Source organism: Hibiscus syriacus, unplaced genomic scaffold (genome assembly GCF_006381635.1).
Source record: "Hibiscus syriacus cultivar Baekdansim isolate YM2019G1 unplaced genomic scaffold, ASM638163v2 tig00002237_pilon, whole genome shotgun sequence".
Classification (NCBI taxonomy): Eukaryota; Viridiplantae; Streptophyta; class Magnoliopsida; order Malvales; family Malvaceae; genus Hibiscus; species Hibiscus syriacus.
This window is the reverse complement of record NW_024061918.1, coordinates 15,433,958-15,445,453: the sequence shown is the minus strand read 5'-3', so window position 1 is coordinate 15,445,453 and position 11,496 is coordinate 15,433,958. Positions and strand designations below refer to the sequence as shown.

Sequence of the window (11,496 nt, the reverse complement as noted above, 5' to 3'; positions counted from 1 at the left end):
ATCATCCATGTATAAAATTCCCATAACAAAATTCCAGCTTGCACTGTCTTCAATAAATTGATCATATCTCAAGCTCCTGATATCGGATTAAGGTGATTAAAAAGGCGTTAGAAATATAAGAGATAGAGGAATGATGTCCAATTGATTTCTAGAAACAAACAAATCTGTATCTCATCCAGAATTGGAAGACATTCTGATTGACATTCTTGCATATGATGAAACCATTCAACTTGTCTCATGTACCTAGACAAAAAGGTGAACTTTATTCAATATTTAATTGAAAAAATGCATGAAACAATTAAGATTTTATTTAATAAATGAACTAGTTTTATGAATGAACTAGTTTAATTAATAAACTACTTACCTAAATGAACTAGATGATTTAAATGCAATGCATGCTTGAATGAACAACACACTTATAAATTGAAATGAATGTTATGCAAACTTTAAATTATCATGAAAATTAATGCATAAGCAATGTAAAGTGTTCCTCCCTTATTATTCCTCCTTCATCACATTCCAAACTTGATGTAAACATACTCTCCATGGCTACTTGAAACTCCTTAGCCCTTGCTCGTGTGATTGGGCCACTTGGGTACTTCTCTGGGTCTTTGCTATTGGTGATCATATCAATCCTTCCTCTTTAAGGCAATTTGTCCCCAAATCGTCACCTATATCATAAGGATACAAGTCATTAACATTAAAGATTGCACTGACATTAAACTCACCTGGAAGATCTAATTGATAGGAGTTGTCATTGATCTTCTTGACTATTTGGAATGGTCCATCTCCTCGAGGCATTAATTTAGACTTTGGTTGAGCTGGAAATTTTCTTTCCTCATGTGTAGCCACACCCAATCCCCTGGCTCAAAATTAATTCGATAACGACCCTTATTTTCTTGCTGCTTATATTGCTTAGTTCAATTTTCAATGTTCTTCCACACTTGTTGATGAAGCTTCTTAAGTCTATCTTTATTCACAATTTGATCAGCGGGTAATGGTAACAAGTCTATCGGTGTTAACGAATTGAACCCATACACCATTTCGAAAGGCGTACGCCCCGTAGTAGTATGGATTGAATGATTGTATGCAAACTCCACATGTGGTAAACTCTCCTCCCATGTTCTCAAATTCTGCTGAATGATGGATCGAAGTAACATGGAAAGTACTCGATTCACCACTTCAGTTTGACCATCCGTTTGAGGGTGGCAAGTGGTGGAGAATAGTAGCTTAGTACCAATCTTACTCCATAGGGCTCTCCAAAAGTGGCTTAAGAACTTCACCTCCCGATCAGACACAATAGTTCTGGGTATACCGTGTAGCCTTAAAATTTCCCTGAAAAACAAAGTAGCAATATGTGAGGCATCATTAGTTTTGTCACAAGGAATGAAATGAGCCATTTTGGAAAATCTATCAACAACTACAAAGATGGAGTCTTTGTTATTCTTTGTGCGTGGAAGCCCTAGCACAAAATCCATTAAAATATCAATCCATGGTGCTTCCGGTATGGGTAGTGGTGTGTAAAGTCCATGTGGCATGACTTTAGATTTGGCCTTCTTGCAAGTAAAGCAACGTTCACATAACCTTTCCACATATCGTTTCATTTTGGGACAATATAGATGTTCTTGAAGTATAGCTAAAGTCTTTGCTATCCCAAAATGTCCCATTAATCCTCTTCCATGGGCTCCTTAGTGAGCAATTCTTGCATGAAACCTTAAAGGAAGCATTGTCTCCCTCCCTTGAATAGAAAACCATCATGCTTAAAGTATTTATCAATCATCCCTTTCTCACAAACTTTGTAAATTTCTCCAAAATCAGAGTCAGAAACATATAAGTCTTTAATAAAAGTAAAACCCAACAACTTAGATTCCAAAGTGTTTAAAAGAACATACCTTCGTGACAATGCATTGACAACTATATTCTCCTTACCTTTCTTGTACTTGATAACATATGAAAAAGTTTCAAGAAATGCTACCCATTTGGCATTCCTTTTGTTGAGTTTATGTTGCCTCCGAATATGTTTCAACGCCTCATGATCGCTGTGAATGATGAACTCCTTAGGCCAAAGGTAGTGTTTCCATGTTTTCATTGCCCTCACAAGAGCATACATCTCTTTGTCGTAGGTAGGATAGTTAAGTATAACTCCACTTAATTTCTCACTTAAATAGGCTATAGGACTTCCACCTTGAGACAAGACTGCTCCAATTCCTACACCTGATGCATCATATTCAATTTCAAAAGTTAAATTAAAATTAGGTAGAGCAAGTAAAGGGGCATGAATTAAACAATCTTTAATGCTATTTAAGGACTTCTCTTGATCTTCCCCCACAAGAATTTAGAATTCTTCTTAATAACACTTGTTAGTGGGGCGGCTATGGTGCTGAAGTTTGTAATGAATCTCCGATAAAAACTTGCAAGTTCGTGGAAGCTCCTAACTTGAGAAATGCTTGCTGGTCGTGGTCACTCTTCAATGTCTTTAACCTTCTATTTGTCAACCTCCAAACCTTTAGAACTCACAATGAAACTTAGGAAAACAACCCTGTTAGTACAAAACATACATTTTTGTAAATTAGCAAACAATTTTTCCTTCCTCAAAACAAGTAAAACTAACCTCAAATGTTGAACATGTTCTTCCATGGTTTTACTATATATTAGAATGTCATCAAAATAAACCACACAAAACTTACCCAAGAATAGCCTAAGAACATGATTCATTTAACCTCATAAATATGCTTGGTGCATTAGTTAAGCCAAAAGACATAACCAACCAATCATAAAGACCTTGCTTCATTTTAAATGTTGTTTTCCACTCATCACCTTTCTGCATTCGTATTTGGTGGTAACCACTCTTAAGATCAATCTTGGAAAAGAGGTTAGAACCAGTAAGCTCATCTAACATGTCATCTAAGCAAGGAATTGGGTGACGATACTTTATCGTAATTTTTTTACCGCTCAAAAATCCACACACATACGCCAAGTTCCATCATTCTTTGGCACAAGTAGAACTGGCACGACACATGGGCTAAGGCTTTCCCTCACGTAGCCTTTTGCCATCAACTCAGATACTTGCCTTTGTAAATCATTAGTTTCTTCGGGGTTACTTCGGTAAGCTGGTCGGTTTGGAATGACGGCTCCAGGAAAAAAATTATTTGATGTTCTATGCCACGAATAGGTGGTAACCCACTTGGTATTTCTTCCGAAAATAGGTCATCAAACTCCTGTAATAAAGACACAACAAAAGCAGACAAATTTTAATCAAGGTAGTTAGTGTTTAAAATTTTTTCCTTGTACATGAGCACAAGTGCTTCCTTTGCCGTCATTAAACACTTTTTCATTTCTCTCTCTTTAGAAAGAATGATGATTTTCCTTCCCTCATTTTAATCATACACTTTTGCTTTTACCTCCATTTTGGTCTTTTTCTTTTTAGCTCTTTCAAATTTTCCTCTCAATTGAATTTGGTCTTCATGTATATGCTTTAGTGAAAGTGGAGCTAAAGTGATCTTCCTTGCCCCGTGGGTGAATGTATATCGGTTGGTATAATCATCATGGATCACTCACCTATCAAATTGCCAAAGCCTTCCAAGTAGTAAATGGTTTGTGTGCATTGGAATGACATCACATAACACCTCGTCTTTGTATTTCCCAATGGAGAAAGCAATTCAAACTTGTTTGGTCACCTTGAGTTCTCCTCCATCGTTGAGCCATTGCAATTTATAAGGTTGTGGATGCTTTGTTGTTGCCAAGCCAAGTGTATATACCATTAAGGTACTAGCAACATTAGTGCAACTACCACCATCAATAATAACAAAGCATACATTTCCTCCCACGTGGCAGCGAGTATGGAATATATTTTCACGTTGTTCATCTCCTCCATTGGATTGCACGTTTAGGCTCCTTTTGACAACAAGAACCTCTCATTCCATGGCATGCTCTAATTCTTCCATATCAAATGTAGTATCAACTTCTCCATCATCTCGAAGAAGCATGGTGTTGCGATTTAGACATTGGCTTGCAATGTGTCCACGCTCCAAACACTTAAAACATTGTATGTCACGAGAACTATTTGGAGTGGCAGCAGTCTTACCCTTTCTGGTTTCGGTAATGGGCTTACTTCCTTTGGGTTGTCCTCTTCTTTCGTGAGATGGCAATGGAGGAGTCTTCTTGTATGAAATTTACCCCCATTTTGAAGTTTCTCTCCCATAAGATCGCGTGGAACCCTTCCTTTTGAGTTGTTTTTCCACCTTTATGGCCATACGCACCATGTCTTCCATCTCCACATAATGTTGCAACTTAACCACACTTGCAATGTCCGGATTAAGTCTCGCTAGGAATCTTGCCATTGTGGCTTTTCGATACTCATCGATATTGGCTCGAATCATGGCCACCTCCATCTCTTTGTGATAATCTTCAACACTTCGGATACCTTGTGAAAGGTTTGGAAGACGGTTGAATAACTCCCGATGGTAGTGGGTTGGAATGAATCACCTTCGCATCACTGCTTTAATTTCATTCCATGTAGTGATAGGATGTTCTCCATTGCGTCTCCTACTTGATGTCAATTGATCCCACCATATTAATGCATAATCCATAAACTCAAGGGCAGCGAGTTTTACGTTCTTAAGTTCGGAATAATCATGAAACCGAAAGATGTGCTCTACATTCTTTTCCCATGCTAGGTAAGCCTCGGGATCCGTCTTGCCTTGGAATGGTGGAATGGAAATCTTAATATTAACAAGATTATCATCCATTAATGGACAAAACCTTTGGGGCCTTATACCTCGATTTCCCATTCTTTGTTGTGATGCACGATCTTCTTCTGGTCTTTCCACTTCTTCTTTTCCTCCTTGATTGACATCTTCTTGCTCTCGGAATCCTTGAGTACGATCCTCTTCAGTACGGTCAATACATTCATGGAGAGGTTCCAACTCTTCCCTCAAAATCCCGGTCAATTCACGCACTATGGCTTGCATTTGTAGGTTTGGTTCAACGTTACTTGTAACTTGAGAATTGTCTCCTGAATGATGAGACATAATTAGTAATAACGAAATAACATCACAAAAAAATAAACCTCACCAAACACTCCAAGAAAAGTCACTCCAACTAGTGTTTCACTCGGGATGGCTTTTACCCTTAATGATCACTCTTGCCTTTTACCACTCGTGCTTTGATTTCAAGTCCTTTTGGGAACTACCTCAAGGCTTACAAGGTCTAGTGGACTTCAGCTGAAATAATTGTGGCTTGGTAGTAAGGATAGTGAAAAGAAATTGCTACAAGGAAAAGAGATAGTAAGTAAAGGTAACAAAATTGAATAATTAAATATAAAGATAAAGTAAATATTTTTTCTTTAAAGATGAAAAGAATTACTCCCTCCTACTTTAAATTTTTTTCTTTCTTTTTCTTTTTTATTTCTTTTTGCTTTTTTTTTAAATTTTTACTAACCCAGGAGAGAGAAAATAAAACGATACACTTACTGAATCGGCTAGCTCTGATGCCAAATTATATGATTTCGAGTATGTGTTCCGAGTCATATACAAGTGTGCCTGATCGTGATTCTACTAAGAACTCCATAGTACTTTGAATTAATCTGAAATTTGCATAAAACGTTGTAAAATAGAAATGGATAAATAAAATATGGAAGTGGAAAGATGAAAGATATGTTGATGTGGATTAGCAACGTAGGAAGAGTGATGCTTGTGGTTAAGGAAAATAAATGATGAAAAGGTTGGTGAAGATAGTAGAAAGTTGGTGTGTAGTATGAAGAATCCCAAGGAAATGGATTGTGACCCTCTAACTATATATGATTTTGGAACCAACAATATAATAAGGTGGAAAGGTAGAAGTGGTAGGATATGGAACGTGACCCACTAGCTATAGATGATCTAGGAACCAACGCTCTAACAAAAGGAAATGGATGAAGACTACAAGACTATCTTGAAGATGATAAAGTTATACTAGAGAACAAGAATGAAAGTAACCTCTCAAATATGTTTTATATATTCAAATGTGTGTCTACAAATGATCCCAAATGTGTCTATTTATAGTCTTTCTAAGAAGCATATGAAAAGACTCAAAAGATGAAAACATTCTCATTAATTTAGCAATAAAATACACTTGAATGCTTTGTCTTCTTATCTTCAAGGTTGGTTGAATATTATAGATCATTTTGGGGATGAATCTAGATAATATGAAGCTGATTTTGGACTTAATTTCATCCAAGGTGTGGAAGACTCTTGCTATTCCATGTTAAAAATTGTTTTAACAAGTGAATTAAATCACCCTTCATTGCATGCTCCGTTGAAGAATATGAACAACACTTGAACTTAGATGATAACAGTCAGCTTTAAATGCCTTGAATGAGTGAATTAAGAGTCCTTCAATGGCTTATCACTTGGCTGAATTTCAAAAGACTCTCTCTTGGCTCAAACTCATCCAAATTATCCATGCATAAAATTCCTATAACAAAATTCCAGCCTGCACTGTCTTCAATAAATCGATTATATCTCAAGCTCCTGATATCGGATTAAGGTGATTCAAAAGGCGTTGGAAATATAAGAGATAGAGGAATAATGTCAAATTGATTTCTAGAACCAAACACATCTATATAGCATTCAGATTTGGAAGACATTCTGACTGGCATTCTTGTATATGATGAAACCATTCAACTTCTCTCATGCACCTAGACACAAAGGTGAACTTTATTCAATATTTAATTGAAAACATGCATGAAACAATTAAGAGTTAATTTAATAAATGAACTAGTTTGATGAATGAACTAGTTTAATTAATGAACTACTTCCCTAAATGAACTAGATTATTTAAATGCAATGCATGCTTGAATGAACAACATACTTATTAAATGCAATGAATGTTCTGCAAACTTTAATTTCTCATGCAAATTTATGCATAAGCAACGTGTGATGGGACCACTTGTGTACTTCTCCGGGTCTTTTCTTTTGGCGATCATATCACTGAACCACCATGTATCCATTTGACCATGTCCCTTCAATCCTTACAAATAGGCTAGACCTATTCATTTGTAAGCACACCTTTCTTATAAATTAAAGTGAGATTATTATCTTTTCTTAAGTCATTGTGTCTTTTATCGACTTATCAAGTAAATCCTTACTTGTGGGGTCAGCTTCTATTCCATTGATACTTGTGGTTCCTATCTCTTTATAGATAGTGGGTCCAAGTCCTTTGTTACCATCCCTTAGAGATATTTGTAAGGCTGGGTCTTTGCTCATTGTAGCAATGGTTCTTCCTTGGTCTTTCTAAGATACTATCCTCACCAACCATCATTTCTTTCATAAGCCATACCATAACCATATCAACATACTTATGCTACCAATCTCATAACATACATAACCCTCTATTTCACCTTTACATCAACTACCAAGCCATCTATTTGAGCCATTCACTTACGCAGGTTGTTTTGCTTTCTTCCTAGATCCATAATCAATTTAAGGTAGGAGTATCTTACATCAAAATCTTTCCTGAAAGTTGACACGTGTCTCGAAGTTTCAGATCGTACAAAAGATGTGTGAGTATGAGAATCTTTCCCTTTATTGTTAGGCTCCCAAGGGAATCTTCCATTTCAAATTCTGAAAATTCGAGCCAACCATTACATATTTTTGATAACTCCGTAAAAAGACTCAATTTCTAGTCTTTTCACTTAAGTTATTGCTCGTCTAAACAAAGTACATAAAACATTTTAGTTGCATATAGGTTATGTTAGCTTGTGGTGGATAAGTTTTTCTTAGGCAAGATTTATTTGGGTTGACTGATGCTGCTGAGGAGAAAGGGTTTACTTGGGTTGTATTTTTGTAGGAAACTTACAGATGAAGAACATTTTAGTCATGAAAACGTAAATCGCAAGGGCCAGTGGAACATATAAGAACATGAGGGGCATATTTATCTTGCCGAGGTAAGGTTTATTTGAGAAGTCTGAAGCGAGTATGACGAAACTGCCTATGTCACACGCCAGCTGGATGAACTACTTCACGTGCAAGCAAGCATTAAGTATTCTTACAGCTTCCAGTCGCCATCCACCTTTCCTTTTTAAGCCTGGGAATATAACAAGAGTTATTTAAGGAATCTTCAAATTATGCAAAGCTCTAGGAGATCATTCCTTATAAATAACCAGCTGTAGCCGCCAAAAAGAGAAGGAAATGAAGAAGAAAGAATAACTTTACTTAGGGCGTGAGCAAGAAACTGCAGTTCTTTCCCACCGTCTACCAACCGAACTTCCTTGGTGTCCTCCTCAGCCAGGCTATAGAAGTGCGGTGATCAGGTCTCAAGAGAGGCTGATCACCAAGGTAGGCGCGGTGCTGATCAGAATTGTCGCGATAGAGCCCCCAGTTTTTGGGAGTCATTCTTCCTTTGTTCTTAATCTCTTTATATGTTTGGGTTTGTATTAAACGTTGAAACTTGGAATATTTTTTATAGCACCATGACTGTCTTACTTGGTGTTCAACTTTGTTTTGCTTAAACAATTACTTTATGTTTTATGAATGATGAATTATGTTTTTTCTCATGACTGTTTTGTTTATTGTTTGAATATTTTGCCTTAGCATTGCAAGAGCATCGATAGATCGCCTGGGGTTTTGGTAAAACATGTATTGGCAATGTAAGAGCATCGAGAGATCACCTTTTGTCTAGATAGTGATTCTTAGATTCGATAGAATTAAGATAGATCCACGTGAGCAATGGAATGAATCCAGGATGGTAAAGTTCTAACTTGTTTACCTTAGAGATAAAGAGCGAGTTTCAATTGACTAAAAGGGATAGATGCTACAGTAGGATAGACAATGCCTATAGTTCACGCTGAGTGGTATTGCTACAACAACAGCTTGGCAAACCAAGTGTTGTAGTTAACGCTGAGGAGTATTGCATAGTAACTGTCTAAGAATAATTGTTGTCAATACAAAAGTTTAGCATAAATGCTCTGTGAGAATTCTGAATATGTGAGGTTGTTTGCATTATATTAAAATCAACACTTGTTTTATTTTATTCCAGCATTCTGCATATTTATTTTGCCTTGACCAAACTTTTCTGCAATCATTATATCACTCATTTATTTTATTACTAGTAGTTTTTAAGTTGACAAATCTAGTAGGAATTAGTTCGTGACCACTAGTTCTAGTTGTGGTGAAATTAAATCTATAAACCAATCCTTGAGGAGACGATACTCACTTACCCTATATTACTTGAATCGATTGTGTATACTTGCTCAGAATTGCTTGGCTTATCATATACATTTACAAGCGATCAAGTTTTTGGCGCCGTTGCCGGGGATTGGCAACTAACGAAATTTTTATTCACCATAACAAGTTTTTCTTGTCAGCTTATATCTAGTGTAACGTAGTTTATTATTTTCTTTTGTATATTTTTATTATATCATGAACTTGAGATCTGTTGGTAAGCCTTTGAAACCATTCGACCCTAAAGTTGAGCAATCGTTCAGACAAAGGTTACGTGCCCAAAGAACTAGAGAATATTTAAACCAACTTCAAATAGAAGACAACATGGGAGATCTAGGATCTGATGCATCTATTAATCTTCAAGTTGCAAGGCCAAGAGCGATACGAGATCATTTGAACCCAATTCTCAATGACCTCAATCCAGACATAGTGGCACCTGAAAGACAAACAACTCACTTCGAACTTTAACCGGTGATGTTTAATATGCTAAACTCTATTGGCCAATTTTATGGTTCATCCAATGAGGATGCTAGGCAGCATGTTCGTGCTTTCCTTGAAGTAAGCGACTCACTTCGACAATAAGGAGTACATGAAGACGTGCTTAAATTAAAACTTTTCCCTTACTCTCTACGTGATAGAGCAAGAGCTTGGCTCAACGGAGTTCCTTCTGGCTCAATAGAGTCATGGGTAAATTTATGCAAGAGTTTCTTACTTCGATATAATCCGCCCAATATGAATACACAGCTTCGCAATGAAATTGCAAGTTTTGGCCAAGGAGATGATGAATCAATGTACGAATGTTGGGATAGGTACAGAAGTATATTTCGCAAATGTGTTAACCATGGATTTCATGACTGGACGTAAGTTGTGATGTTTTACAACGGAGTCAATGCACAAACTCGAATAATGCTAGATGCCTCAGTAAATGGCACCTTTCTGGACAAATCACTCGAGGAAGCCTTTGATATCCTCGATAGGATATCAAATAATGATTATCAATTCCCAAATACATGATTGGGAACAGGCAGAAAAAGGTCTGGAGCATATGAATTAGAGGGTAAGGATTTGGTAACCGCTCAACTTTCTACCATAACCAATATGTTGAAAAATTTGCAATATCCTAACGAGATAAGAGAAGTCAAGGTAACCAATAACACATGCATATTTTGTCATGACAACCATCATGAGAGTGAATGTCTGAAAAACCATGAGTCAACCAATTTTGTGGGTAACAACAATCGGAGCAATAATAACCCCTATTCAAACACTTACAATCCTAGTTGGAGATAACACCCAAATTTCTCATGGAGTAACAAAGGGAACAACAATAATCTAGCAAAATAATTCTGACCATCAACATTTTCAGAATTATCATCACCAACAGCCCTAACAAAACAATAAAGGTATAACTTCTTCATTTAATACTAATTCCAATGCTAATTCCTTAAACTTATCATTACATGAATTTATGGGCTCGACAAAAGATTTCATGAAATCCACAAAGACCTTGATGCACGAGAATTCTGCAATAATTAAAAATCAAGAAAAGTTATTACAAAGCCAAGCAACACTTTTACAAAGCCATAGTTCATCTCTAAGAGAATTGGATAATCAAGTGGGACAAATTGCTACGGCATTACATTATCGCCCATAAGGAAATCTCCCTAGTGATACGAAGATCACTAAACATCATGAAAAGGAGCAATGCAGTGTACTTACACTAAGGAGTAGAAAACAGGTCAACCAAAATGACAAGTTTGGGGGAGAACACCTGAACAGTCCTCGCCATGGCATAATACAACCAGAGGATCGAGCTGAAAATGATGAACAAGATGAAGCGCCTGAAGAGAATGAGAGAACTGAAGGCTCAGAAAAGCATCATTCAAACAATGATAAATTCATGGCCAATGCCACGTATTTCTCAGCACCAACAATAGATGATGTGAGACCTCCATTGTCGTTCCCTCAACGGTTGAAGAAGCATGATGATGACATCTAGTTCAAGAAATTTGTTGATGTTCTGGATCAGTTATTTATCAATGTGCCCTTACTCGAAGCCATTAAGAAAATGCCTTCCTATGCCAAGTTTCTTAAGAACATTATTACGAAGAAACGGTAGGTAGAACGGGTTGCCACGGCAACAGAAATCTGTTCGGCAGTAAGCAAACTCCCACCAAAACAAAAAGACCCTGGCAGCTTTATAATACCATGTTCAATTGGTAATGACTTTATAGGACGGGCTCTCGTTGATTTGGGATCAAGTGTAAACTTGATACCAAAGTCCATATTTATGAAA

General features: G+C 36.8%; 1 protein-coding gene across 1 annotated transcript; it reads right to left on the bottom strand.

The window, feature by feature from the left end:
- Positions 1–629: 629 nt before the first annotated feature.
- On the bottom strand, positions 630–5,030 carry LOC120140986. The gene is made up of 3 exons (XM_039155955.1): positions 4,778–5,030; positions 1,976–2,214; positions 630–671 (listed from the first exon to the last, which is right to left on the bottom strand). The coding sequence occupies exons 1-3, from the start codon at positions 5,028–5,030 to the stop codon at positions 630–632; spliced, it is 534 nt and encodes a 177-aa protein (XP_039011886.1).
- Positions 5,031–11,496: the final 6,466 nt, after the last annotated feature.